This window comes from Somniosus microcephalus, chromosome 3 (assembly GCF_052327205.1).
Source record: "Somniosus microcephalus isolate GS21.2 chromosome 3, FLI_Smic_1.0, whole genome shotgun sequence".
Classification (NCBI taxonomy): Eukaryota; Metazoa; Chordata; class Chondrichthyes; order Squaliformes; family Somniosidae; genus Somniosus; species Somniosus microcephalus.
Window position 1 is genome coordinate 93,216,142 of NC_140989.1, and position 26,803 is coordinate 93,242,944.

Genomic DNA, 26,803 nt, shown 5'->3' on the forward strand with positions numbered 1-26,803 from the left:
CCTTTCATGTCCACTGGACGTCTCAAAGCGCTTTACAGCCAACTTTTCAAGTGTAGTCACTGTTGTAATGTGAGAAACACGGCAGCCAATTTGCGCTCAGCATGGTCCCACAAACAGCAATGTGATAATGACCAGATAATCTGTTTTTGTTATGTTGGTTGAGGGATAAATATTGGCCAGGACACTGGGGATAACTCCCCTGCTCTTCTTCAAAATAGTGCCATGGGATCTTTTACGTCTACCTGAGAGAGCAGACCGGGCCTCGGTTTAACGTCTCATCCGAAAGACGGCACCTCTGACAGTGCAGCACTGCACTGGAATGTCAACCTAGCTTTATGTGCTCAAGTCCCTGGAGCGGGACTATGAACCCACAACCTTCTGACTCGGAGGCGAGTGTGCTACCAACTGAACCACAGTTGCAGTAACGATAGGTTTCCTTTTCCTGGCAACTGGGAACAGCAAAGACTGGCCACTTTTGTAGAGCCTCCTCATTCAGGGAACCAAGTAACTAACATATAGATAGTTGCATGAAGAAGGAGAACTTAAGTTGCAGGCATTGAAAGAGGGGCCTTCACAGGGAAATATTGTTGAAGCAATTTCATATACAAAAAGGGAAATACATGATTAAGTTTAATGTTGTTGTGAATTATATAATAATTTGTGTATTTATTATATTAGAAACCTTGGGGCCAAAAATCATTCACCTTTCTAACACATTCTTGCAGGAGTGGGCCAAAGTGCTGGAAATCAGGCTGGGACCTGGATTTACTTGGTCCCGACCTGACAACAGAGATTCTGGGGATCTGTATGGGTCGGACCCTCTGGCCGCTCCGTTCAAGGCCAGCAATGAAGGAGGCCCCCTGCGAGTTCTAACTTCATTGGCGGTATGCCGGTTGCCTAAGGGCTCTTGTGGCCCCCCCACCTGTGGGGAACCAGACCAGGATTGTGGCTTTGGCTTCTAAAGAAACATTAAATAAATGTTTTTGTTATTTAAATGCATTCCCCAGGGAGCACATTCACGTTCTTCCTGGGGGAGGGACTGACACCCCTCCCGTGGATACGGCCTGACACCCCTCCCGTGGATACGGCAGCAGTTATCTGATTATCCAGCATGTTGGGGCAGGCAGGTGCCTGTGATGCACTCTTTTTGTTGTGGGTGCCTGTAATCAGCATATAAACTAGGGAACCTTCCCAACCCTTTATTATCGGTTCGGATAAGCCGCAGACGTGATCTTGGTGTAATTGCAGGCACACGTATTTGCAGGGCCCATACTTTTAGCTCTATGTCCTCAGGTGATTGACAAAACAAGATGCTGACGGAAGTACTTTTAAAGAATATTTTTATGATTTCATTTGTTCCTCTTCTTGCTAGCTGTTTGCTGAATACTGAATCTTTATTGGTAGTTTTTGTACCTGCTTCATTTTTGTTCATTGGTCAGTTCCCTACCTGTTCAATTTGTTGTTTATTTTATGAATATGCTATATGAGCCAGTCAGGCCAAGTATGATGCGTGCTTTGTATGTGTGACACTTGCAAATTTAACACATTTGAAATTCTACGGTGCGGCACTTAGATGTGACAGATGCGCATCTTTTGCTTATATAAATGGTACAATAACAGTGTACAGACTTTAAAATAAAAAATCTAGATACCTGAGGTATAACAATAAGAACGCATTCAGATGGTGATACTGGTGGGATGAATCTTTTGTCCTACATTTCAATTGCAGAATTTATTAGGATTGGAACTCTATTATTGGGAATTCTCTCAATCTTTACAGCTTTAACATTCTCAATTCCAGAAATAAAAATACCTCAATAATTTATGACAGGTTTGTTTAAATTTCTAGCTCATCCAGTAGGAATGTATAAATATAACAAAAAAGTAAATAAATGATAACATCCTTACCAGTAAAGGATGTTACCTGCTTTACGTCTACACTGGTTGCTTAGTGGTAAGACTGCGATGATGGTAAATATTTGTGCTACTTAAATTTTGGCAATCCAGTTAGTTATGCATGGTAATGTGTTTATGCTAAAAACAAAAAGTCTAACAATGGAGGAAACCTGACAGAGACTCTACGGTGCAAATGAGTCCAGTCCACTGAATTCAGAATTTCTAGCATAGATTCTAGCATTGAATTTATTAAGGAAAAGCCTGCAAATAAAAAGATTTAAATTAATTATTTTAAAACTAATTATTTATAAATCCCTATTGCCATTAAGAGTCATTTACAGCTTCAAAATATTTTTCTATACTAGCATGAAGTCGCTCATGGTGAGTCTGACGATATGCTAGTTTATAACAATAGGGGTGTTAGGCAGAAGTGTGGAGGAGGATCCTGAAGTTTGGCAGAAAATAGGGGGTAGAGTGTGGGTTTTGGCTCACTGGTGGATTTCTGGGGTCTGTCAGCAGTGGAAGGGAAGAGAGGTCATATTGAAGGAGGTGCAGGTCTGGCACCAGTGGTTTGTAAGTTTCTAAGAGAATGATATAAAAATTTAATTTGATTGCTTCTTGGACATCCATCTCCATAATTTTTATCTTGGAGTCGGGTCAGGTGCATGCGGGCCGCACAGTGTTCTGCTCAGCGTGTTCTTCAGGGTGACTTCAACTTAATAGCCCCACTTAAAGCAGTCATGCGCATTTCCCCGCCTAATTAAATGGAGCGGGTCTGATGACATCATCAACGACTTGTTTCCAGCGCCGATATTTAAAGCAGCCTTGCACTCAACTCATTTGAAGGTTGCTAGAGGAGTGTGGAACCTGAAATACAAAGGGCTGAGTGCTGTTTTAAACTCTCAGTGATGGATAATCAAAGGCAGAGGGCCACACCCTGATTTTCTGATGCATCCCTGCATAATCTGGTGGAGGCAGTGAGAGCACGCAGGGAGATCTTGTTCCCTGCAGAGAAGCGCAGGAGACCTCCCAAAGACACCAAAAGAGCCTGTCTGGAGATAGCAGAGGAGGTCAGCAGCAGGGATGTGGTCAGGAGGAGCTGGATTCAGTGTAGGAAATGATTCAATGATCTCATGAGGTCAGGAAAAGTGAGTGCAATACCACATTAACCTTCATCCTGAAATGCCTGTCACCATAAACTCATCACTGCCTTCCCAACCCTACTCCTGCACATCATTCCTCACACCAATACACCTTGCACGTCCACCCATCCCTCTCTACGTACATACTCACATCCCCATCTGACTAGCCACCCCTCACACTCACCCTCATCTTAATGCAATCATAGCAAGTAATACCACAGAAGGAGCCCATTTGGCATTGTCACCCCACTCCCTCATAGTCACCCATCCATTCCTTACACTCATTCCATCACTCTCACTCTAAGTTCTCTTCCTTCCCTCCTTGCAGGAGAAAGGAGCCCAGAACACACGGTAGAGGCAGAGAACCGGAGGTGGCCCTCCAGTATTCACCCAACTGACACCTGCAGAGGAGGGGGCCCTGGAGATATCAGGGGTTGCAGAGTTGCTGGCAGTGGGAGACGGAGAGAGGGAGAAATTCCAGTAACCTGGTGACAGAATTACGTCTTATACAACAAATGGCATACAGCAGTCACTCATATGGTCCAGCTCCAAAACCCAGAGGATGGCTGCCAAAAGTGTCTAACGAGTCACAGCGGGGAAGTGAGCAGCCTGCCTCGACCTCTGCTGGAGCCACAGGGGTTGCACCTCGTAGAAGCACTCAGAAAAGAAAAAAGACACAAAAGTAGATGCACAAGGCTATGCACATGGGTATATGAAAAAATGTTGGTGTTAAGTTTCAGTTCTATTTATGACGCACTACTTTCCCGTCTTGTCCATTTTTGCCTGCTACTGGGGAAGTGGCCTTGTCACTTGGAGTGAATGGTGAGACATTACTTAACCTCGAACACTGGAGGTTTAGGTGAGAGGAATGGCTTGGTCATTGTAGGGATGCTTTATGGAGTTGTTGTGGCGGGGAACTTAGTACAGCATGTGACAGCCATGTAGCTGCATTGGAGCAAGTTAAGTAAATCTGGCCATAAAGAGGCCATCCCGGGCAGCAAGATGCGCCGCTGCTGGTGCCATCTCCACCTCAGGTTCCTCCTCCTTGCCTTCCACTTGCTCCTCCTCCTCCTCCTCCTCTGAAGAGGCTGTGCGCTCTGCGCCTTGCTCCTCCTGCAGCTCCAATCCTCGCTGCTGCAGCGCGCAGCAAACAATGATGATTCTGGAGAACACAATAGCAAAATACTATGGATGCTGGGAATCTGAAATAACAACAGAAAGTGTTGGAAACACTCAGCAGGTCAGGCAGCACCGAGGAGAGAGAAACAGTCAACGTTTCGGTTCGAACCCTTTGTCAGAACTGGAAAAGGTTAGGGAAGAGAGATTTTTAAGCAGGGGCTTAATGATTCTGGAGATTCTGACTGGTGTGTACTGAAGGGCTCCTCCAGATCTGTCAAGGCATCTGAAGCGCATCTTCAGCATGCCTATTGCTTGCTCTATGACACATCTGGTGGACATGTGGCTGTCATTATAACGCTCCTCGGCCTTAGTACTTGACGTCCTCAAGGGTGTCATGAGCCACGTCTTCAGTGGATAGCCCTTGTCTCCAAGCAGCCAGCTGGTAAATCTGTTTGGAGGTGCGAAGAGCTGAGGGAGGGTGGACTGGCGCAGCACGAAAGAGCCATAATAGCTGCCAGGGTATCTGGTGCACTCGTGCATGATCATCTTTTTATGGTTGCAGACGAGCTGCACATTGAGGGCGTGGAAGCTCTTGCAGTTCACAAACACTCCTGGATGATGAGAGGGTGCCTTCGTGGCTACACATGTGCAGTCGATGATGTCCTGCACCTGTGGGAAGTCAGCCAGAGCCGCAAAGCCGAGTGCCCGCTCTGTAAAACTGGCCTCATCAGTGGCAAAGTTGATATAATTGGCTGACTTGTGAAACATGGCATCGGCCACCTGGGTGATGCAACTGTGGGCGGCCGACTGCGAGATCCCACAAGTATCTGCTGCAGATCCCTGGAAGGAACCTGAGGCGAAGAAGTTGAGGGCGACGGTGACTTTGACAGCCACTGGTCAGGAGTGTCCACCAGGACCTCTGGGCAGCAGGTTTTGTTCCAAGAAGCTACAAATGTCTGCCACGACCTGGCGCGATAGCCTGAGCCTCCTTTGGCACTGCTGCCCAGTCATGTTGAGGAAGCTCATCCTCTGCCTGTACGCCCTGTGTTGGGGTTATCACCTCCAGTGCGCTGCAGCCCTGTGGTGCCTCCCTCTCTCCTGTGGAGCATCAGGTCGTTGAAGAGAAGGCTGCTGTTGTGGCTGCTGCTGGTGGTGGTGGGGCTCATCTTGGTCCGATTCTGAGGACCAAGGTACGACAGTATAAGCGACACCCATGCTGCTGTATTAGATGGCAGGTCAAATGGAGATCAGAGGGACAATCCCTCAATGTTGTGATACTGAGTAGCAATGTGGTGAGCGTGGCATCTGAGGTTTCAGGAATGACCTGCAAACTGCTGCCACCTAAATCTGTGGACAAAATGGAGTGAGCCAGAGCCTTTCCATGAGGCAAGTAATGAGGTGTAATGTTGCAGTATTTATGTGCTTTTCCCAGCTCTCAATGAATGGACTCACCAATGGCCACTGAGCTTCCGTCTCCCTTTCACAGGCGAGGTACCCGAGCTGTGTGAATCTCGTGCTCCTGCAGTAAAAGTCAAAAGCTGGTGTTAACAACCCTCTTAAGGGTCTCTCAACAAGCAGTTAATGAAGTCATTCGCTTCTGCCGATCGGGTCCATGTCGTGCCTTCAAAGCCGCCCAAGTTAAATGCGCGAGGCGGCGGGATGACAGCGGGTTCCTGACGCGCTCGCAATTTCTGTGATTTTTACTGCTAGCCCACCCCCAAACCCGCACGCTCAGCAACAGGAAAATTCTAGCCAGTGTGCCTGCTCTCTCTCTCTCTCTCTCATATATGTCACAAATTAGAATGTTTACATTTCTAACTATCAATAAAACAGTGGTGTTGGCAATCAGAACTAATTGTTTGCCTGAGAAGCTTTGAAAATTCAATGTTTTTATTATTTCAAAAATAACTCAAAATTAGAATGAAAAAATATACTTCGCCTATCTGTCTATTTTTCTTTCTCTTAGCTTGATATACTTTCTTAAATTAAAACGTGAATAACATATTTAAAAGTTGAATTGAAAACCTACTCAAATATATCATCTGGTTTGCATTCAAACCAGTTTAATCAGACAAACTGAAATACAGGTAGACTATCCTTTATCGGAAAACCTTGGGACCAGCTGTGTTTCGGTTTTCGGAATTTTTCGGATTTCAGAAGGTTTTCATCTCCGTATCTGACAACAAACACTGTTGCTTAGCAACAGCTTGTAAACACTCGGGCCCTGCCTTGGAAGCGTCTCTGAAGCTGTTGCTAAGCTACAGAGACTCTTTCCACAGCCTGACTGTTTAAAAAAATGCTAGGGGAAGAAAAAAAATGCTAGGGGAAGAAAAAAAAACTAACAAAACGGCTGCTGATTTCTGCCGTTAGATCGAGGTTTCCGGCTCCCCCTGCTCCGTATCTGAATTCCTTGACTTAGCGGGGGTCTGGGGCTCGACTGCCGCCGCCAGTTGTGGGAAAGCCGGATATCGGCTGACTCCTACACTAAGCTGGCCCGCAAATCAGGTCGGCGGGGGGGGGAAGAAAAGACGATCGGACGGGCCGCTGCAGCTATCGGACGGGCCGCTGTATTGTTGGGTTCACTCTCCCAGTACCTCCTTCACACTGCCCAGCTCGGCCTGCAATCTCCTACCCAGGAGGGAACTCTGTGACCCTCTACCCTGCTCACAGGGAAAGGCAGAGCTCCCAGACCGCTCCTGTCATGTTTGGCGCCACTTGGGTCATGTCGTGCGCACGACTTACGCTCCACGAAAAAACTTTCGGTTTTTAGAGGTTTTCGGTTTTCGGAAGTGCGGATAAAGGATAGTCTACCTGTACTATAATACGCAAAGACACAATTTGACTATTCCACTCAGGAAAATAAATAATAAAATTTTGAAATTTGAGCTTAAAGAAAATCAGCAAAATTAATAGTCTTTCAAAGATGGGGCAGAAGTGGGGTTAAGCCACTTGGGCAGAGCGACAGTGGGGTCAAGGAACTGGTTAAACAAGAAGAAAGGAGTGGGGAAGAAAGAGCGCGGCTGGGCTGGTTGACAGTGCAAACCCAGGGCAGGAAGTGGAAGAGAATAGGGCAGAGCCCAAAAGGGGGCCTAAAGCAGCTAGGGATAGTGCAAGGTTGGCTGACAGTATATGGCATGAAGAATGGAATGGGGCAGAATGTCCAGGGGACCTAAAGTGCTACAGCACTACATTTGCCAGGAAGATGTAATTACAGTGTAACAAGTTTACACAGGTACTTTTCATTATAAATGTGAACTAAAGGAATTTATAATGAAAAGTTGACATAGGAATTATGCTCAGATGTAAGATTTTTGTTATAGATAAATAAATGTATTTGGATTAAATAGAATTTTTTTTTCATTTTGCACGCTTAAAAGAACAATTCGAGAAATGTGAGGAACTGCAGTACTTTCCCTTTATAGTAATCAGGAGCAAGAACTCATACTGATTTTTTTCTTAGATCTAAGACAATTTCTAATGTCATTCTAAGTAAGATCTACCAACTCAGTAGAGATAAAATATTTGAATTAACATTTTATTTTGGTGCAAAAATGCTACTGCAGCTGTCAAGTGGAAATATTATGCTACTTTTATCATATTGTTTGCAGAGATATGACAGAGGTGGTCCACATTAAAGACCGAAAGGAGGTAATTCATGAAATGAAATATTCTCCAGATGGATCTTACCTTGCTGTAGGTTCAAATGATGGTCTAGTTGACATCTACGCAGTTTCGCAGCGATACAAGAAAGTTGGAGAATGCAGCAAGTCATCCAGTTTTATTACACACATTGATTGGTCCATCGATAGTAAACATCTACAGGTTAATGATGGTGCTGGAGAAAGACTATTTTACAAAATGCCATGTAAGTACTGATCTTTTTCTCCCTTATTTGGAAATTAAGAGTATCATAGATGCCATGTTACTTTATTTTTATTTCAGTATGTTAAAAGAGTACGGTTTTTCATGGAAAAATCAGTTGAATCAATGTCTGCCCATTGTCATTAACACAAAGGACAGATCTCTCTGAACTGAAAGGTTGGATTCTGCACCATGATTCAGCATGTTTCAGATTGAAGGCCCAACTTTTAAAAGGGAATGGTTGTTAGACCATGGTGAACCATCATTTGTAGGGAATATAAATTGGCCCGGATTTTGCGGTCAGCGGCAAAAGAATGTCGTTAGCTGTTCATTACACTTACACTTGCCCACAGTCTTTCTGTGGGCTTTTGTACTGGAACCTGCAGTTATTAGAGAGCCAAAACAGTGTGACGCCCTCTACAGGGGATCTGGGGACTGTGTGAAAAGGGCAAGCAATGGTGTATCTCCTTAACCAATCAGATCGAAGAATGAGACACGCAATGCCTAAACCAGGAAGTGTTTGTTAGATTATTTAATTCAATGTCAATTCATGTACAGAAAGCAAAATCAAGAGAGGGAAAGAAAGATGGGATTGAGAAAGAGAGATAAAAGAAACAAAATGAAAACGTAAAAATGTTTAAATTTTTTTAAAAATCTCCAACAATAATTAAAATCTGAAGGAATGAGACATCATACTTGTGAAAGTTAATTTTCAGTGCCAGAGATTTGGCAGTGATTAAGACTAATCGCACTGTTAAAAATTCACTTATACTTGAGCTGACCAGCACTAATATTTCTGTTGTGTTTAGTGGGTATCTAGTGGGTGAGTACTGCAATTTCACACCCTTCCATGTGTTTCAATGCCGAGTCTCTACACGAGACACCGGTATAGTGCAGCTTCTGGTGGAGCAGGGCAACTTGGACAGCGACTTTCTGATTTCTGCATTTAACTGCGCCTGTGCGGGCACCAGAAGTTGTTGTCTGATTTACTCCTTAATAGCGGTGAGCGCTGATAGCCTCACCATTATTTCTACCACAAAATCTAGGCCATTACCTTTCCAAAATGGAAGAAATTTGTAGTGTGGTTCTCCTTTAAATATGTAGAGCCATGCTCCTCTAAGATTGTTAGTCCTCTTTCCTATGGTGCAACATTTATTCTCAAATATGTGCAACATCTTATTGATCTGTGACTGAAACCAAGTTCCTCCCAAGTTCATATGTCAGTCATCTCTGCCTTTCATGATGCTCTTGCTTCAGGTTTGTTAGGGGAGCATCCTCTGGTGTATTGGTTCATAAGGGTGGTCTGGAAGTTCAACAGCAACAGCACCAACAACTTGCATTTATATAGCACCTTTAAAACATTTAAAGGAGCTTCATAGGGGCGTAATCAGACAAATAATGACACCGAGCCAAAGAAGGATATATTAGGACAGGTAAGTAAAAGCTTGGTCAAAGAGGTAGGTTTTAAGGAGCGTCTTAAAAGGGTTAATTAATAACCTTGTAGTAAAGGGGCCTTTAGGGAAGAGTGACCATAATATGATAGTATTTTACATTGAGTTTGAAAGTGTCTTAGTTAAATCTGAAACTAGGGTCTTAAATCTAAACAAAGCAAACAACGTAGGTATGAGGGGTGAGTTGGCTAAGGTAGATTGGGAAACGACATTAAAAGGTATGACAGTGGATGAGCAGTGGCTAGCATTTAAAAATTAATACATAATTTACAACATATATACATTCCTTTAAGGCACAAAAACCCCACGGGAAAAGTGATCCAACCATGGCTAACAAGAGAAGTTAAAGATAGTATTAGATCAAAGGAAGAGGCTTATAATGCTGCCAAAAAGAGTAGTAAGCCTGAGGATTGGGAGGATTTTAGAATTCATCAAAGGAGGACCAAGAAATTGATAAAGAAAGGGAAAATAGAATATGAGAGGAAACTAGCGAGAACCATAAAAACAGACTTTAAAAGCTTCTATAGGTATGTAAAAAGGAAAAGATTAGTGAAAGTAAATGTGCGTCCCTTACAGGCTGAGACAGGAGAAACATAGAAGATAGGAGCAGGAGTAGGCCATTCGGTCCCTCGAGCCTGCTCCGCCATTTAATGAGATCATGGCTGATCATCCAAATTCAGTACCCTGTCCCTGCTTTCTCCCCATATCCCTTGATCCCTTTCGCCTTAAGAAATATATCTAACTCTTCCTTGAATATATTTAATGAATTGGCCTCAACTGCCTTCTGTGGTAGAGAATTCAACAGGTTTACCACTCTTTGGGTGAAGAAATTCCTCCTCATCTCAGTCCTAAATGACTTACCCCTTATCCTTAGACTGTGACCCCTGGTTCTGGACTCCACCGCCATCGGGAACATCCTTTCTGCATCTAGTCTGTCTAGTCCTGTTAGAATTTTATAAGTTTCAATGAGATCCCCTCTCATTCTTCTAAACTCTAGTGAATACAAGCCTAATCGACCCAATCTTTCTTCATACGTCATTCCTGCCATCCCAGGTATCAGTCTGGTAAATCTTCACTGCACTCCCTCCATGGCAAGAACATCCTTCCTCAGATAAGGCGACCAAAACTGCACACAATACTTAAGGTGTGGTCTCACCAAGGCCCTGTACAACTGCAGCAACACATCCTTGCTCCTGTTTTCAAATCCAACATTTGCCTTCTTAACCGCCTGCTGCACCTGCATGCTTACCTTCAGCGACTGGTGCAAAAGGATACCCAGGTCTCTTTGCACTTCCCCTTTTCCCAATCTATTGCCGTTCAGATAATAATCTGCCTTCCTGTTTTTGCCACCAAAGTGGATAACCTCGCATTTATCCACATTATACTGCATCTGCCATGCATCTGCCCAATCACTCAACCTGTCCAACTCATACTGGAGTTTCTCTGCATCCTCCTCACAGCACACACGCCCACCCAGCTTTGTGTCGTCTGCAAACTTGGAGATATTACATCTAGTTCCCTCGTCTAGATCATTAATATATATTGTGAATAACTGGGGCCCTAGCACCGATCCCTGCGGTACCCCACTAGTCACTGCCTGCCACTCGGAAAAAGACCCGTTTATTCCAACTCTTTGCTTCCTGTCTGCCAACCAGTTCTCTATCCAAGTCAGTACCTTACCCCCAATCCCATGTGCTTTAACTTTGCACGCTAATATCTTATGCGGGACCTTATCGAAAGCCTTCTGAATGTCCAAATACGCCACATCCACTGCTTCCCCCTTATCTATTCTACCAGTTACATCCTCAAAAAATTCCAGTAGATTAGTCAAGCATGATTTACCTTTCGTAAATCCATGTTGACTTTGTCCGATCCTGTCACTATTTTCCAAGTGCTCTGCTATTACATCTTTTATAATGGACTCTAGCTTTTTCCCCGCTACCGATGTCAGGCTTACCGGTCTATAATTCCCCGTTTTCTCTCTACCACCTTTTTTAAATAGCGGGGTTACATTAGCTACCCTCCAATCCATGGGAACTGTTCCAGAATGTATAGAATTTTGGAAGATGACCAGCAATGCATCTACTATTTCTAGGGCCACTTCCTTAAGTACCCTAGGATGTAAATTATCAGGCCCTGGGGATTTATCGGCCTCCAAACCCATCTATTTCCCTAACACCATTTCCCTACAAATACTGATTTCATTCAGTTCCTCCCTCTCATTAGACCCTATGTTCCCCGACATCTCTGGGAGGTTTTTTGTGTCCTCCTTTGTGAAGACAGAACCAAAGTATGTATTTAATTGGTCTGCCTTTTCTTTGTTCCCCATTATAAATTCCCCTGATTCTGACTGCAAGGGACCTACGCTTGACTTCACCAATCTTTTTCTCTTCACATATCTATAGAAGCTTTTACAGTCAGTTTTTATATTCCCTGAAAGTTTACTCTCATACTCTCTTTCCCCCCTCTTAATTAATCCATTTGTCTTCCTTTGCTGAATCCTAAACTGCTCCCAATCCTCAGGTTTGCTGCTTTTTCTGGCCAATTTATATGTCCTCTCCTTGGGTCTTATGCTATCCCTAATTTCCCTTGTTAGCCAAGATTGAGCCACCTTTTTTGTTTTATTTTTATGCCACACAGGGATGAACAAATTCTGTAGTTCACCCATGCGATCTTTAACTGTTTGCCATTGCCTCTCCACCGTCAACCCTTTAAGTAACGTTCCCTAATCCATCCTAGCCAACTCGTGCCTCATACCATCGTAGTTTCCTTTATTTAAATTCAGGACCCTAGTCTCTGAGTCAACTACTTCACTCTCCTCTTTAACCAGCAATGCTACCCCACCTCCTTTTCCTTTTTGCCTGTCCTTCCTGAATATTGAATACCCCTGGATGTTGAATTCCCAGTCTTGGTCACCCTGGAGCCATGTCTCCGTAATCCCAATTATATCATATCCGTTTACATCTATTTGCGCAGCTAATTCATCCACCTTATTACGAATGCTCCTCGCATTAAGACACAAAGCCTTCAAGCTTATTTTTTTAAGGCCTGACCTCTAATTGGTTCCTCAATATATTGGTCCAGGAAACCATCTTGTATACACTCTAGGAATTCCTCCTCCACAGTATTGTTACTAATTTGGTTAGCCCAATCTATATGTAGATTAAAGTCACCCATGATAACTGCTGTGCCCTTACTGCACGTGTCTCTAATTTCCCATGCCATCCCCAACCTCAGCATTACTGTTTGGGGGTCTGTATACAACTTCCACTAACGTTTTCTGCCCCTTGGTATTTCTGAGCTCTACCCATACAGATTCCACATCCTCAGAGCTAATATCCTTCCTTACTAGTGTGTTAATCTCCTCTTTAACCAGCAATGCTACCCCACCTCCTTTTCCTTTTTGCCTGTCCTTCCTGAATATTGAATACCCCTGGATGTTGAATTCCCAGTCTTGGTCACCCTGGAGCCATGTCTCCGTAATCCCAATTATATCATATCCGTTTACATCTATTTGCGCAGCTAATTCATCCACCTTATTACGAATGCTCCTCGCATTAAGACACAAAGCCTTCAAGCTTATTTTTTTAACACTCTTAGTCCTTTTAGAATTATTATTTACTGTGGCCCTGTTTGATTTACACCCTTGATTTCTCTGCCTTCTACTTTTGCTTTTCTCCTTCCTGTCTTTTGCTTCTATCATTGCTTCCCTTTCCTCTGTCTCCGTGCACAGGTTCCCAACCCCCTGCCATTTTAGTTTAAACCCTCCCCAACAGCACTAGCAAACACTCCCCCTAGGACATCGGTCCCGGTCCTGCCCAGGTATAAACCGTCCAGTTTGTACTGGTCCCACCTCCACCAGAACTGGTTCCAATGCCCCAGGAATTTGAATCTCTCCCCCTTGCACCATTCCTCTAGCCACGTATTCAGCTGAAACATCCTTCTATTTCTACTCTGACTAGCATGTGGCACTGGTAGCAATCCTGAGATTACTATCTTTGAGGTCCTATTTTTTAATTTACCTCCTAACTCCCTATATTCAGCTTTTAGGACCTCATCCCGTTTTTTTACCTATATCGTTGGTACCTATATGCACCACGACAACTGGCTGTTCACCGTCCCCCTACACAATGCCCTGCAGCTGCTCCGAGACATCCTTGACCCTTGCACCAGGGAGGCAACATACCATCCTGGAGTCTCCTTTGCGGCTGCAGAAACGCCTATCTATTCCCTTTACAATAGACTCCCCTATCACTATAGCTCTCCCACTCTTTTTCCTCCCGTCCTGTGCAGCAGAACCACCCATGGTGCCAGGAAGTTGGCTGCTGCTGCCTTCCCCTGATAAGCCATCTGCCCCAACAATATCCAAAGCGGTATATCTGTTTGAGAGGGGGATGGCCACAGGGGACCCCTGCACTACCTGCCTGTGCCTACTACTCTGCCTGGCGGTCACCTATTCCCTTCCTGCCTGTGCAGCCTTTACCTGCAGTGTGACCAACTCACTAAGCATGCTATCCATGAAGTCCTCAGCATTGCGAATGCTCCAGTATGTATCCATTCGCAGCTCCAGTGCCGCAATGCGGTCTGCAAGTAGCTGCAGCTGGATACACTTCCCACACACATGGTCCTCAGGGACACAGGAAGTGTCCCTGATTTCCCAGATAGCGCAGGAGGAGCATGCCACGGGGCCGAGCTGTGCTGCCATGATTTACCCTTTAATTAACTTAAGTTAAATCAAATCAAATCAATACCACTAATTACACTACAATTAAATGATATACTTAGGGGCCCTTGTTTACTAGCACTCCCTGCTACACAACAGAGACCTTAGAAACTATAAACCACAAAAATTAAGACCTTCTAAAATTTATAAACTACTAACCTTAACTGTCAAACTATAGAGTAGTATAAGTACTCTACTAATCAGCTGCCTTTTGCCCACGTCACTTTTTGAATCGTGGCCTGCCTCTGGAACGCCACCGCCGGTCTGCAAGATTGGTAAGTCTCTGAGGAAAAATGCCTGCGAAAGTGAGTTTAAATACTCACTGTGCTGCCGCTCTCCTGCTGCTCCCGACACCGGTCTCCTGAGCTTATAATAGGGAATAAGGAAATGGCAGAGAAATTAAACAAATATTTTGTGACCGTCTTCACGGCTGAAGACACAAAAATCTTCCTGTAAATAGTGGAGAACCAAGAGTCTAGCGAGAATGAGGAACTGAAAGATATTGGCCCGGATATTCCGATCCCTACGGGTGGGTACGTGATGTGTACCCATCCGTAGGGACATCGGAAATGCCGGTTTCAGGCATGCACAGCACATGTGCTGAAAACCGGCATTTCCAATTTGTGAGGAATGCTCTTGACAGATTGGATGGCTGCCCTGGAGAAGGGCCTCTGTGGGTGGATAGTTTCACTTTCTGGAGACCCTCCGCCTGCAGAAAACCCTTAGAGTTTTTACGTCTGGCAAAAGCAGATGTAAGGCTTGCCTTTGCCAGGATAAGAGTTGAAAAAAGTTTTTAAAAATGTTTTCGCTCATTTATCATTTAAAAATACTTTTTAAAAAGGCACATTTTTTAGCTCCGTAAAAAACTTTAATTTTTTTTCAAAAAATTAAATTTTTGTTTAAAATATTTAATTTATTGTAATTTCAACTAATTTTAAAAAGATGATTTTTAAAAAATTTATTTCAAATTTTGCTATGTTTTTCATTGATCTCCATTCATATATTTGACAGGTCTATCTGTCAAGTGTATGAAGGGAGATTCCCTTCTTCTATTGGCTGGCCTGGCCCACGTGATCCCAGGGACGCTTGCGAACCGCATGTGCATCTGGGATACGTAGGCCCTGCACACTTGAGTTTGGAGAGGCTCAGGATTGGATGTGTAGGCGCCCCGGGAGCCCTCAGGTAAGTTCGTAGATTTTTCCACCCTGGAGGCCTCCGACCGGAAAATACGGCCCATTAGTATTAATAAAAAAGTAGTGCTGGAGAAATTAATGGGATTGAAAGCCGATAAATCCCCTGGACCTGATGGCCTACATCCTAGGGTTTTGAAAGAGTTGGCTATAGAGAAAGTGGATGCATTGGTTGTCATTTTCCAAAATTCCATAGATTCTAGAACGGTTCCCACGGATTGGAAGGTAGCAAATGTAACCCCACTATTTAAGAAAGGAGGGAAAGAGAAAATGGGAAACTACAGACCAGTTAGCCTGATATCAGTAGTAGGGAAAATGCTAGAATATATTATTAAGGACGTGGTAACAGGGCACTTAGAAAATTATAATAGGATTGGGCAGAGTCAACATGGATTTATGGAAGGGAAATCATGTTTGACAAATCTGTTGGAGTTTTTTGAGGCTGTAACTAGCAGAATAGATAAGACGGAACCAGTGGACGTGGTGTATTTGGATTTTCAGAAGGCATTCGATAAGGTGCCACACAAGAGGTTATTAAACAAAATTAGGGCTCATGGGATTGGGGTAATATACTCGCATGGATTGAGGATTGATTAAAGGACAGAAAACAGAGAGTAGGAATAAACAGGTCATTTTCGGGTTGGCAGGCTGTAACGAGTGGGGTACCGCAAGGATCAGTGCTTGGGCCTCAGCTATTCACAATCTACATCAATGATTTGGATGAGGGGACCAAATGTAATAAATCCAAGTTTGCTGATGATACACAGCTGGGTGGGAATATAAGTTGTGAGGAGGATGCAAGGAGGCTTCATAGTGATATAGACAGGCTAAGTGAATGGGCAAGAACATGGCAAATGGAATATAATGTGGAGAAATGTGAAGTATTCCACTTTGGTAGCAAAAATAGAAAAGCAGAGTATTTTTTAAATGGTGAGAGATTGGGAAATGTTGGTGTTCAGAGGGACCTGGGTGTCCTTGTACACGAATCACTGAAAGTTAACATGCAGGTACAGCAAGCAATTAGGAAAGCAAATGGTATGTTGGCCTTTATTACAAGAGGATTTGAGTATAAGAGTAAAGACGTCTTACTGCAATTATATAAAGCCCTGGTGAGACCACACCTGGAGTATTGTGTACAGTTTTGGTCTCCTTACCTAAGGAAGGATATACTTGCCACGAAGGTTCACCAGACTGGTTCCTAGGATGGGGGGATTGTTCTGTGAGGAGAGATTGAGTAGACTAGGCCTATATTCTCTAGAGTTTAGAAGAATGAGAGGTGATCTCATTGAAACATACAAAATTCTTACAAGGCTTGACAGGGTAGATGCAGGCAGGATGTTTCCCCTGGCTTGGGAGTCTAGAACCAGGGGGTCACAGTCTCAGAATAAGGGGACGGCCATTTAGGACTGAGATGAGAAGAAATTTCTTCACTCAGAGGGTGGTGAATCTTTGGAATTCTCTATCCCAGAGGGCTGTGGAGGCTCATTCGTTGAGTATATTCAAGACAGAGATCGATAGATTTTTGAATATTAAAGGAATCAAGGGATATGGGGATAGTTCAGGAAAGTGGAGATGAAGTAGAAGATCAGCCATGATCTTATTGAATGGCGGAGCAGGCTTGAAGGGCCAGATGGCCTACTCCTGCTCTTATTTCTTATGTCTTAAAGGAAGAGAAAGAGGAGGAGAGGTTTAGGGAGGGATTGCAGAGCTTAGGGCCTAGATGGCTGAAGGCACAACCGCCAATGGTGGAGTGAAGGAAGTGGGGATGTACAAGAGGCTAGCGTTCTAGGAATGCAGAGTTCTCGGAGGGTTGTAGGGCTGGAGGAGGGTACAGAGATATGGAGGAAACAAGGCCATTGAGGGATTTGAACACTGGGATGAGAATTTTCAAATACAGACATTAGTGGACTGGGAGCCAATGTAAGTCAGCGAGCACAGGGGGTGATGGGTGAACAGGACTTGATGCCATTTAGGATACAGGCAGGAGAATTTTGGATGAGCTCAAGTTTATGGAGGGTGGAAGATGGGAGGCCAGCGAAGAGAGCATTGGAATCGAGTCTGAAGGTAACAGAAGCACGGTTGAGGGTTTCAGCAGCAGATGGGCTGCGGCAGGGGCAGAGATAGGCGATATTATGGAGGTTGAAGTAGGTAGTCTTTGTGATGGAGAGGATATGGGGTCAGAAGCTCAGCTCAGGATTGAAATGGACGCTGAGTTTGCAAACAGTTTGCGATTGAGCCTGAGACAGTGGCCAGGGAGGGGATAGAGTCAGTGGCTAGGGAACCACCAAGTTTGTGGCGGGTTTCGAAGACTGGGGATTAAATTGGATAACCCCCCAAAATGGGCGCGGGGATTGCGGTATCCAATTAACCCGTGCCCATTCATTGTGATACAGGCTGCGTGTTAGATTTGCACTGCCTGTTGTTTCAAATAATTGCTGCATGCATCAGCAGAGGGCCCGATATTATGAATAGCTAGCACTTCTTACAGGCAGCCTGCACCTCCTAAAGGGGAGGTGCATTGTGGCTGCAAGAAGTGGTGGGAGTCCTTTGAAAAGTGAACCCATGCTGTGAAAATTTGAGGAATGGCTGAACATGTGAGAGAGCGTGCAACAAGGTTTCCTGACAATGCACTGGAGGTCTTGGTGCAAGACATGGAGAGAAGGAGAGACATTCTGTATTCGTAGGGTGATCCTCCAGACATATGCTAAGGAGGCAATGGGAAGATGTAGCGGTGAAGATCAATGCCAGGGGTGTAGTTCCAAGATCATGGATGGAGTGCAGGAAGAAGTTTAACAATCTGAGACGAGTAGTCAAGGCGAGCGAGTTCAATCTTCAAATGGCATATCCTACCAACTGCACCGCTAGCCTCATCCACTGCTCAATTCACAACACCCCCATCACCCACCTACCAACAATCTCTATCGATCAGTACTCAATCCTTCAATTCATATGCTTTACCTCACCTTCACATACTTTGCACTGTTGTTAGCCTTGCACTCACAACTCACAGCTCGCACACAATGGCAGCTATTCAACCTTGACAGCCGCGAGCAATGCTGTCCTTGCCTTGCTTTGAGATTGCAGTTGTGGCTGCAGCAGTTGGCAAATTTCAATCACGACCTCTTTTGTGAAGTGACGATGTCTCATGCATTGGTTCGCGCTGAAGCTGAGGTAAGAGAAATGCTCCCTGAAGACTCTTGTGGATATGGCCTCCTGCTGAGTGCCCCTCTCCCCCTTCCCCTACTCCTTCAAGCAGCTTGTCTTGCTTTGCGTGGCCTCTCCTTATTTTCCCAGTCATGTTCAATTCCCAGAGGAAGCCCTACCACTCACCCATGTCTGGAAGCAACTTGTTTCAGCACAAGATTATAAATGATCAAAAAACTACTTCAAGACCAGCTAGACCACTCCCTGGAGAGTAGTCAAACTTTAGTCAAGTATAGGAAAACACCAGAAACATGTACAAGTACACCAGCAGCCAGAAGAAATAATTCAGCAACTAATCTATAAGTAGTTCATGATCCCTTTAAATAGCGCTGGTGGGGGGGGGGGGGGCGGTCCTTCATTCCGTTTAACATCATGTTCAGCTGTGTGAAGTTAAGACAGGGGATTGGCTGAGTTCAAAAATAGCAATGCTGGCGTCAAATCAGAGTCGTACACTGATTTGAGTCATCATCTCACTGCTCTGCATGTTATTGGTGATCATTAGGTGCGTCCACGCAAACCTCTTGACCAAGATGGCATCCTGTGCACTTCCCGTCAGAAGTGTGCGCGTGCATCTCGAACCCTATTTTTCGATCCTTATGTGGCTGCGTAGCGACTAAAAGATGGGCACTACATGGCCCAATTTAGCCCCTTATGGCTTTGGTCTTCCCAATATATATTTGGAGGAAATTTCGGCTCATCCAGTCTAACACCACAGAGGCAATGGAGGGTTGAGAGAGCTGGTGGTGAAGTAGAGCTGGGTGTCATCAGCATACATGTGGAACTTGACGTTGTGTCTTCAGGTGATGTGCATCATCGTCTCGCTGCTCTGCTGGCGGTTCTGGACCTAGTTTTAGGGAATGAAGCTGGGCAGGTGGAAAGGGTATCAGTGGGAGAGCATATTGGTGGTAGTGATCATAATTCAGTTAGATTTAGGGTAGTTATGGAAAAGGACAAGGACAGACCAGGAATAAAAGTTCTCAATTGGGGAAAAGCTCATTTTACTAAGCCGAGAGGTGATTTAGCCAAAGTGGACTGGAGACAGAAACTTGAAGGTAAATCAGTGTCAGAGCAGTGGGAGGCTTCAAGGAGGAGATAGTGAGGGTTCAGAGCAAGTATGTTCCCTTAAAGAAAAAGGGTGGGAATAACAAATCTAGAGCTCCCTGGATATCAAGGGGCATACATGGTAGGATAAAGAAAAAAAGGGAACCTTATGACAGATACCGAAGACTCAATACTGTAGAAAGCCTAGAGGAGTATAGAAAGTGCAGGGTTGAAACTAAAAAGAAAATTAGGAAAGCAAAGAGAGGGCATGAAAAAATATTGGCAAGTAAATTCAAGAAAAACCCAAAGATGTTTTACAAATTACATTAAGAGCAAGAGGATAACTAAAGTTAGAGTAGGGCCTATTAGAGACTATAAAGATAACGTGTGTGTGGAAGCGGAAGACATGGGTATGGTTCTTAATGAATACTTTGCATCTGTTTTCACAAAAGAGAGGAACAATGCAGACATTGCAATCAGGGAGGAGGAGTGTGAAATATTAGATGAAATAAACGTAGTGAAAGAGGAAGTATTAAGGGGTTTAGCATCTTTAAAAGTGGATATATCCCCAGGCCCGGATGAAATATATCCCAGACTGTTAAGAGAAGTAAGAGAGCAAATAGCAGAGGCTCTGACCATCATTTTCCAATCCTCTCTGGCTACAGGTGTGGTGCCAGAGGACTGGAGGACTGCTAATGTGATACCTTTGTTTAAAAAGGGAGAAAGGGATAGATAGAGTAATTACAGGCCAGTCAGCCTAACCTCGGTGGTGGGAAAATTATTGGAAAATATTCTGAGGGACAGGATAAATCTTCATTTAGAAAGACACAGATTAATCAGGGGCAGTCAGCATGGATTTGTTAAGGGAAGGTCGTGTCTGGCTAACTTGATTGAATTTTTTGAGGAGGTAACGAGGGTCAATGAGGGTAGTGCGTTTGATGTAGTCTATATGGATTTTAGCAGACTGGTCATGAAAGTAAAAACCCATGGGATCAAAGGCAAAGTGGCAAGTTGGATCCAAAATTGGTTCAGAGGCAGGAAACAAAGGGTAATGGTTGAAGGGTGTTTTTGTGACTGGAAGACTGTTTCCAGTGGGGTTCTGCAGGGCTCAGTACTGGGTCCTTTGCTTTTTGCGGTATATATCAATGATTTGGACTTGAATGTAGAAAGAATGATTAAGAAGTTTGCAGATGATACAAAAATTGGCCGTGTGGTTGATAATGAAGAAGAAAGCTGCAGACTACAGGATGATAGCAATGGACTGATCAAGTGGGCATAACAGTGGCAAATGGAATTCAATCTGGAGAAGTGTGAGGTAATGCATTTAGGGAGGGCTAACAAGGCAAGGGAATACACTGTAAATGGTAGGACACTGAGAAGTGCAGAAGATCAGAGAGACCTTGGAGTGCATGCCCATAGATCCCTGAAGGTAGCAGGACAGGTAGATAAGGTGGTTAAGAAGGCATACGGGATACTTGCCTTTATTAGCCAAGGCATAGAATTATAAGAGCAGGGAGGTTATGCTTGAACTGTATAAAATACTAGTTAGGCCGCAGCTAGAATACTGCTTGCAGTTCTGGTCACCACATTACAGGAAGGATGTGATTGTACTCGAGGGGGTGTAGAGGAGATTTACGAGGATGTTGCCTGGGCTGGGGAATTTTAGCTATGAGGAAAGATTGGATAGGATGGGGTTGTTTTCTTTGGAACAGAGGAGGCTGAGGGGGGACCTAATTGAGGTGTATAAAGTTATGAGGGGCCTAGATAGAGTGGCTAGGAAGGACCTATTTCCCTTAGCAGAAGGGTCAATAACCAGAGGCATAGATTTAAAGTAATTGGTCAGAGGCTTAGAGGGAATTTGAGGAGAAATTTGTACACCCAGAGGGTGGTGGGGGACTGGAACTCACTGCCTGAAAGGTAGAGGCAGAGATCCTCATCGCATTTAAAAAGTACTTGGATATGCACTTGAAGTGCCATAACCTACAAGGCTAAGGACCAAGTGCTGGAAAGTGGGATTAGGGTGGATAGCTCTTTGTCGGCCGGCACGGAGAAGATAGGCCGAATGGCCTCCTTCCGTGCTGTAAATTTCTATGATTCTATGTTGCCAAGGGGCAGCATGTAGATGATAAAAAGGAGGGGGTGAAGGATCTATCCTTGCGGGACTCCAGAGCCAACGGTGCAGGGGTGATGAGAAAAGCCATTACAGGCGATTCTCTGGCTATTGATTGTATAGGTAAGAGTGAAACCAGGCAACGGCAGTCCCACTCAGCTGGACAACGGAGTAGAGGCATTGCAGGAGGACGGTATGGTCAATTGCGTCAAAGGCTGCAGACAGGTCGAGAAGGGTGAGGAGGGATAGTGCACCACGGTGATGGTCACAGAAGATGTCATTTGTGACTTTGATTTCAGTGTTGTGGCGGGGCGGAAAGCTGATTGGAGAGGTTCAAACATGGAGTGTGGGAAAGATGGGCACGGACTTGGGAGGCAACAACACGTTGAAGGACTTTGCCGAGGAAAGGGAGATTAGAGATGGTCGGTAGTTTCCAAGGACAGAAGAGTCAAGGGTGGGTTTGAGGTTCAATCGAGATACATCACTTTTGGTACCAGTTTATACGTCAGGTTAGCTTAGTTGGTAACATTGTCAGCTCTGAGTCAGCAGTTCATAGGTTCAAGGCCAATACTTGGAGTTGAGCCCACCACCTAAGCCGAGGGAGTGCTCAGCAGCTGTGGAAAACAGGTAGGTTTGTCATGATGACTAGATTTAAAAAAAAATTATTTTCCTTCACAAGAAGCTCATTTTGAGGTTATATTCAGTCATTGTTCAGTGGTAAATAACAACAGAAAATGCTGGAAACACTCAGCAGGTCAGGCAGCATCCGCAGAGAGAGAAACAGAGTTAACGTTTCAGGTGTGTTACCCTTCGTCAAAACTGGAAAACGTTAGAGATGTAACAGATTTTAAGCAGGTGCAGAGGCAGGGAAAGGGCGGGGGAGAGGAGGAAAGAACGTAAGGGAAGGTCTGTGGTTAAATGTTGCAAATGGGGAATCATCAACAGCTACCGCCTGAAAAAATAAGGGCAGAGGTTATGGTCTGCAATTGTTGAACTCAATATTGAGTCCAGAAGGCTGTAAAGTGCCTAATAGAAGGATGAGGTGCTGTTCCTCGAGGTTACATTGAGCTTCATTGGAACAGTATAAGAGGCCGAGGTCAGAGTGGGAGTGGAGCGGAGCGGTGAATTAAAGTGACAAGCGACATGAAGCTCGGGGTCACCCTTACAGACTGAACGGAGGTGTTCCACAATGTGGTCACCCAATCTGCGTTTGGTCTCCCCAGTGTAGAGGAGACCTCATCGTGAGCAGTGAATACAGTATACTAAATTGCAAGAAGTACAAGTAAATCGCTGTTTCACCTGGAAGAAGTGTTTGGGTCCCTGGACAGTAGGGAGGGAGAAGGTAAAAGGCAGGTGTTGCATCTCCTGTGCTTGCACGGGAAGGTACCATGGGGAGGGGAGGGGCTGTTGGGGGTGAAGTACATAAATTTCTGAAATGATTTTGCTCAATTTTTTTTACTTTTCCTGGGTCGCGACCGATCAGCCCGGCACTCTGCTGGAGTGTATGGGGCTGATGAAGCCGGATCGTGGCTGCCGTCGGGGACCAGCTAACTTGTCCCAATGCAGAGCCTGCAGCAATGGCTTTTCCCATTAAATGAGGGAATGAGCCTTGGAACGCGGCAGCGCTGTACGGCCCATTGTGCAGCGCTGTACAACTACTGCCCTGCCTGCATCCTTTAGCGCCCCAGAAAGGAAGTGGGGCCCTTGACTTAGCGCTCCACTTCCTTCCTGGAGCGTTAAACCCAATTTCATGAAAGCTGGGATTCATTAGCACCTGGTGTTAAGTTTCCCAGCTTTCAAAAGTTACCGCCCCCAAACGGGGCGATAATGATTTTCTACCCCTCGAAGTTTTGGCTTTGTGGTGCACTGTAAGTCAAATTATGCATGTATTTTAATATTTATTAAATAAAGTTACATGACCATGTTTCCCTTAAAATTATAAATTTGCACACAAACTGAGTGACTATCAAATCATGCCAGTACTGTTCATCCATATAAAATAAGGCCCTATGATTTTAAAATGTAAATTAAACATGAAATTATATTTTTCTGTATTAATATGCCAAATGTATTTTTAAGCTGGAAAGCATTTAACAAGTAAAGATGAAATTAAAGGGATTCATTGGGCCACCTGGACTTGCGTAATTGGACCTGAAGCAAATGGAATTTGGCCTAAGTATACAGACACCATGGACATCAATTTTGTGGATGCGAACTTTGGCAGTGCTACCCTCGTGTCTGGAGATGACTTTGGATTGGTCAAACTCTTTAGGTTTCCTTGTTTGAATAAAGGTAAGGAACTTGTTTCTTGACTGTCACAGCTAGTGATTATACTGTATATAGATGATGAATATTGTTCTAAATACATTAGTTATCTTTAACCATATTCTTTAACCTTTACTTTTTTGTCTCCTTATGGTATTTTTTTGTCTGTTTCTTAAGTTCTTTATAATCCACATTTTATTTCCTCATAATAACCAGCAGCACTTTACCCAGGTGCTGAAAATCTGCTGCAGTGTACTTCTGCCGGAAGAGGCAGGAACTAGGTTAGGATGTGGCTTGATCCCCGCCTGTTGCTGAACTTTCCTGGATGACCTGTTACGGCAGAGCCTCCACTCACCCTAAACATGTCTTCTTGCATATGAGGTGTCCCTTTGTTGGGAGTTCTTGCGTCCTATGGTTAGTGGAGGTATGCCTGGTAAGACCAAGTATACCTATCTTTCTGCTTTCAGGGTTTCTGCTCGGTGCATCTTGGCGCTTAGTTAGAGATGTTTCCCTTTGCGAATTTCTGGAGCCCTGGGCCTAGAAATTCAATGGCCCCGTGCCCATTTTTAAGGCGCAAAATGGACGCCTAAGCATCCAATATGATGGGCATGGCGCGACGCTCATTGCAAGCGAGAAGTGCGCCGCTCGTCCTATTGGGTCGGGTTCCATACCTGTCCATGGCACACGCCAGAACTATTAAACATGATGAATAAAATATTCAAATTATTTTTTTTGCTGACTGTCGAAACATAATTCTGACCGCTGAGGAGATGATTTTGCTGGTCCTGCACTATTTTTGGCTACATTTTAAACAGTTGTACTGCAGTCATGAGTGGTCTGGTAGGGCTACCTTTGGGGCTGGAGGAGGAGGGGGAGTGGGAAGGAAGACGAGAGAGAGCAGGAGCAGCTCAGAGAAGAAGGAAGAGGAGGGCACTGCACAGGAGGTCATAGCAACAGCAGATCTTTAGGGAGCACTTCTCCTACATTAACTTCTTGGAGGAGGAATGTCTCGGGTGCCTCCGCTTTGCAAAGAAGGCTGTCACCGAGCTTTGTCATCTGCTGCAGTCACAACTTGAGCCTCATATCAGGGCATGGACAGCACTGCCTCTGAATAGAGGAGAGACAGAAGTGAAGGAGAGACAAACAGAAGTGGAGCAGAAAAGAGACACACAAAAGTGAAAGAGGAGGAGAAAGAGTGAGAGATACTTTTTCCTAGACATACTGGGCGTAAAATGTAGTCGGTTCTGCCTAATTTTTCTGATAACCCACCTACGTCAAGGGGGCATGTCTGGGAGAGTTTCCGAGCTACCTGGAAATTCCAACCTGTACGTCTTTATAAGGCCTCAATGGAACTCTCACCAACTGTGAGCTGGAATGAGTCTCATTGAGGTCTTTTGAAAGGTCTCAGACCTTACTCAGATTAAGTAATCGATCCTGGATAGGATTGAGTACCTTCTAGCTGGAGGCAGAATGGTTAATTTTGAAATTGAAGACTTGCTCGTTTCTTTTTCTTCAGTCTGGTAGGGCCTTGGATCTCCCCAGGTGGGGCAGTCGTGGGCCACTCTGCCTTACAAGGTGAGATTGCGGTGAGTGCTGCTGAAATGCTTATACATGTGTCAGCAGCCTGGCACAGCCATGCAAGTGACCCTATCGCAGCAATTTGGGATGGGGCCTACACCTTTTGGCTTGAGCGAGAGGTAGTGGGGGGGAGTGATTTTGCTGGTGCTGCACTGTTTTTGGCTGCCTTTTAAACAGTTGTCCTGCAGTCATGGGTGGTGTGGGTAGGGCTACCTTTGGGGCTGGAGGAGGAGGAGGAGTGGCAAAGAAGACAATAGAGAGCAGGAGCAGCTCACAGAAGAAGGAAGAGGAGGGCACCTGGTGAAAAGCTAGAAACAGTGAAGGTCCAAAGAGATTTAGGAGTCCATGTACAGAGATCATTAAAATGTCATGGACAGGTATAAAAAATAATCAAAAAGGCTAATAGAATGCTGGCTTTTATATCTAGAAGACTAGAATAGAAGGGGATAGACATTATACTACAGCGATACAAAGCCCTGGTTAGACCACACTTGGAGTACTGTGTTCAGTTCTGGGCACCATACCTTAGTAAGGATATATTGGCCTGGGAGGGAGTGCAGCGTAGATTTACCAGAATGATACCTGGACTCCAAGGATTAAATTACAAAGAGAGATTACACAAACTAGGGTTTTATTCCCTGGAATTTAGAAGGTTAAGGGGTGATTTGATTGAAGTTTTCAAGATATTAACGGAAACTGATAGGGTAGATAGAGAGAAACTATTTCTGTTGGCTGGGGAGTCTAGGACTCGGGGTCATAGCCTAAAAATTAGAGCCAGGTCTTTCAGGAGTGAAATTAGGAAACACTTCTACACAAAAGGGTGGTAGAAGTTTGGAACTCTCTTCCGCAAATGGCAGTTGATGCTAGGTCAATTGTTAATTTTAAATCTGAGATTGATAGATTTTTGTTAACCAAAGGTATTAAGGGATATGGGGCAAAGGCGGGTATATGGAGTTAGGTCACACATTAGCCATGATCTCATTGAATGGCGGAACAGGCTGGAGGGGTTAAATGGCTTACTCCTGTTCCTGAGTCAATTCCCTATGAGGAGCAGATCATGGAGCTGCTGGGAAGACTTTCTGCTCTAGCCATGAGATGGTGAAATTGGTACAGTGCAGTTGGCTAGTGGGTGCATACCTAGACAGTTGCCATGGCTTTCCTGTGACACAGTGGACAGCCAGAAGCTTCCTTACTCTTCACTGTCTCCTTCAGCTCAAGGGGCT

At 44.6% G+C, this 26,803-nt stretch overlaps 1 protein-coding gene across 8 annotated transcripts in view; it reads left to right on the forward strand.

Moving 5' to 3' along the window:
* eml6 (EMAP like 6) overlaps positions 1–26,803 on the forward strand; it is an 844,856-nt gene that overhangs the window by 324,568 nt on the left and 493,485 nt on the right. For 7 of the 8 annotated variants that reach the window (XM_085981352.1, XM_085981353.1, XM_085981346.1 and 4 more), the window contains 2 exons: positions 7,766–8,022; positions 23,817–24,029. In XM_085981352.1, coding sequence (XP_085837478.1) covers positions 7,766–8,022; positions 23,817–24,029 — 470 coding nt within the window. The remainder of the gene's footprint in view (positions 1–7,765; positions 8,023–23,816; positions 24,030–26,803) is intronic. The other variant, XM_085981349.1, reaches the window with a different exon arrangement.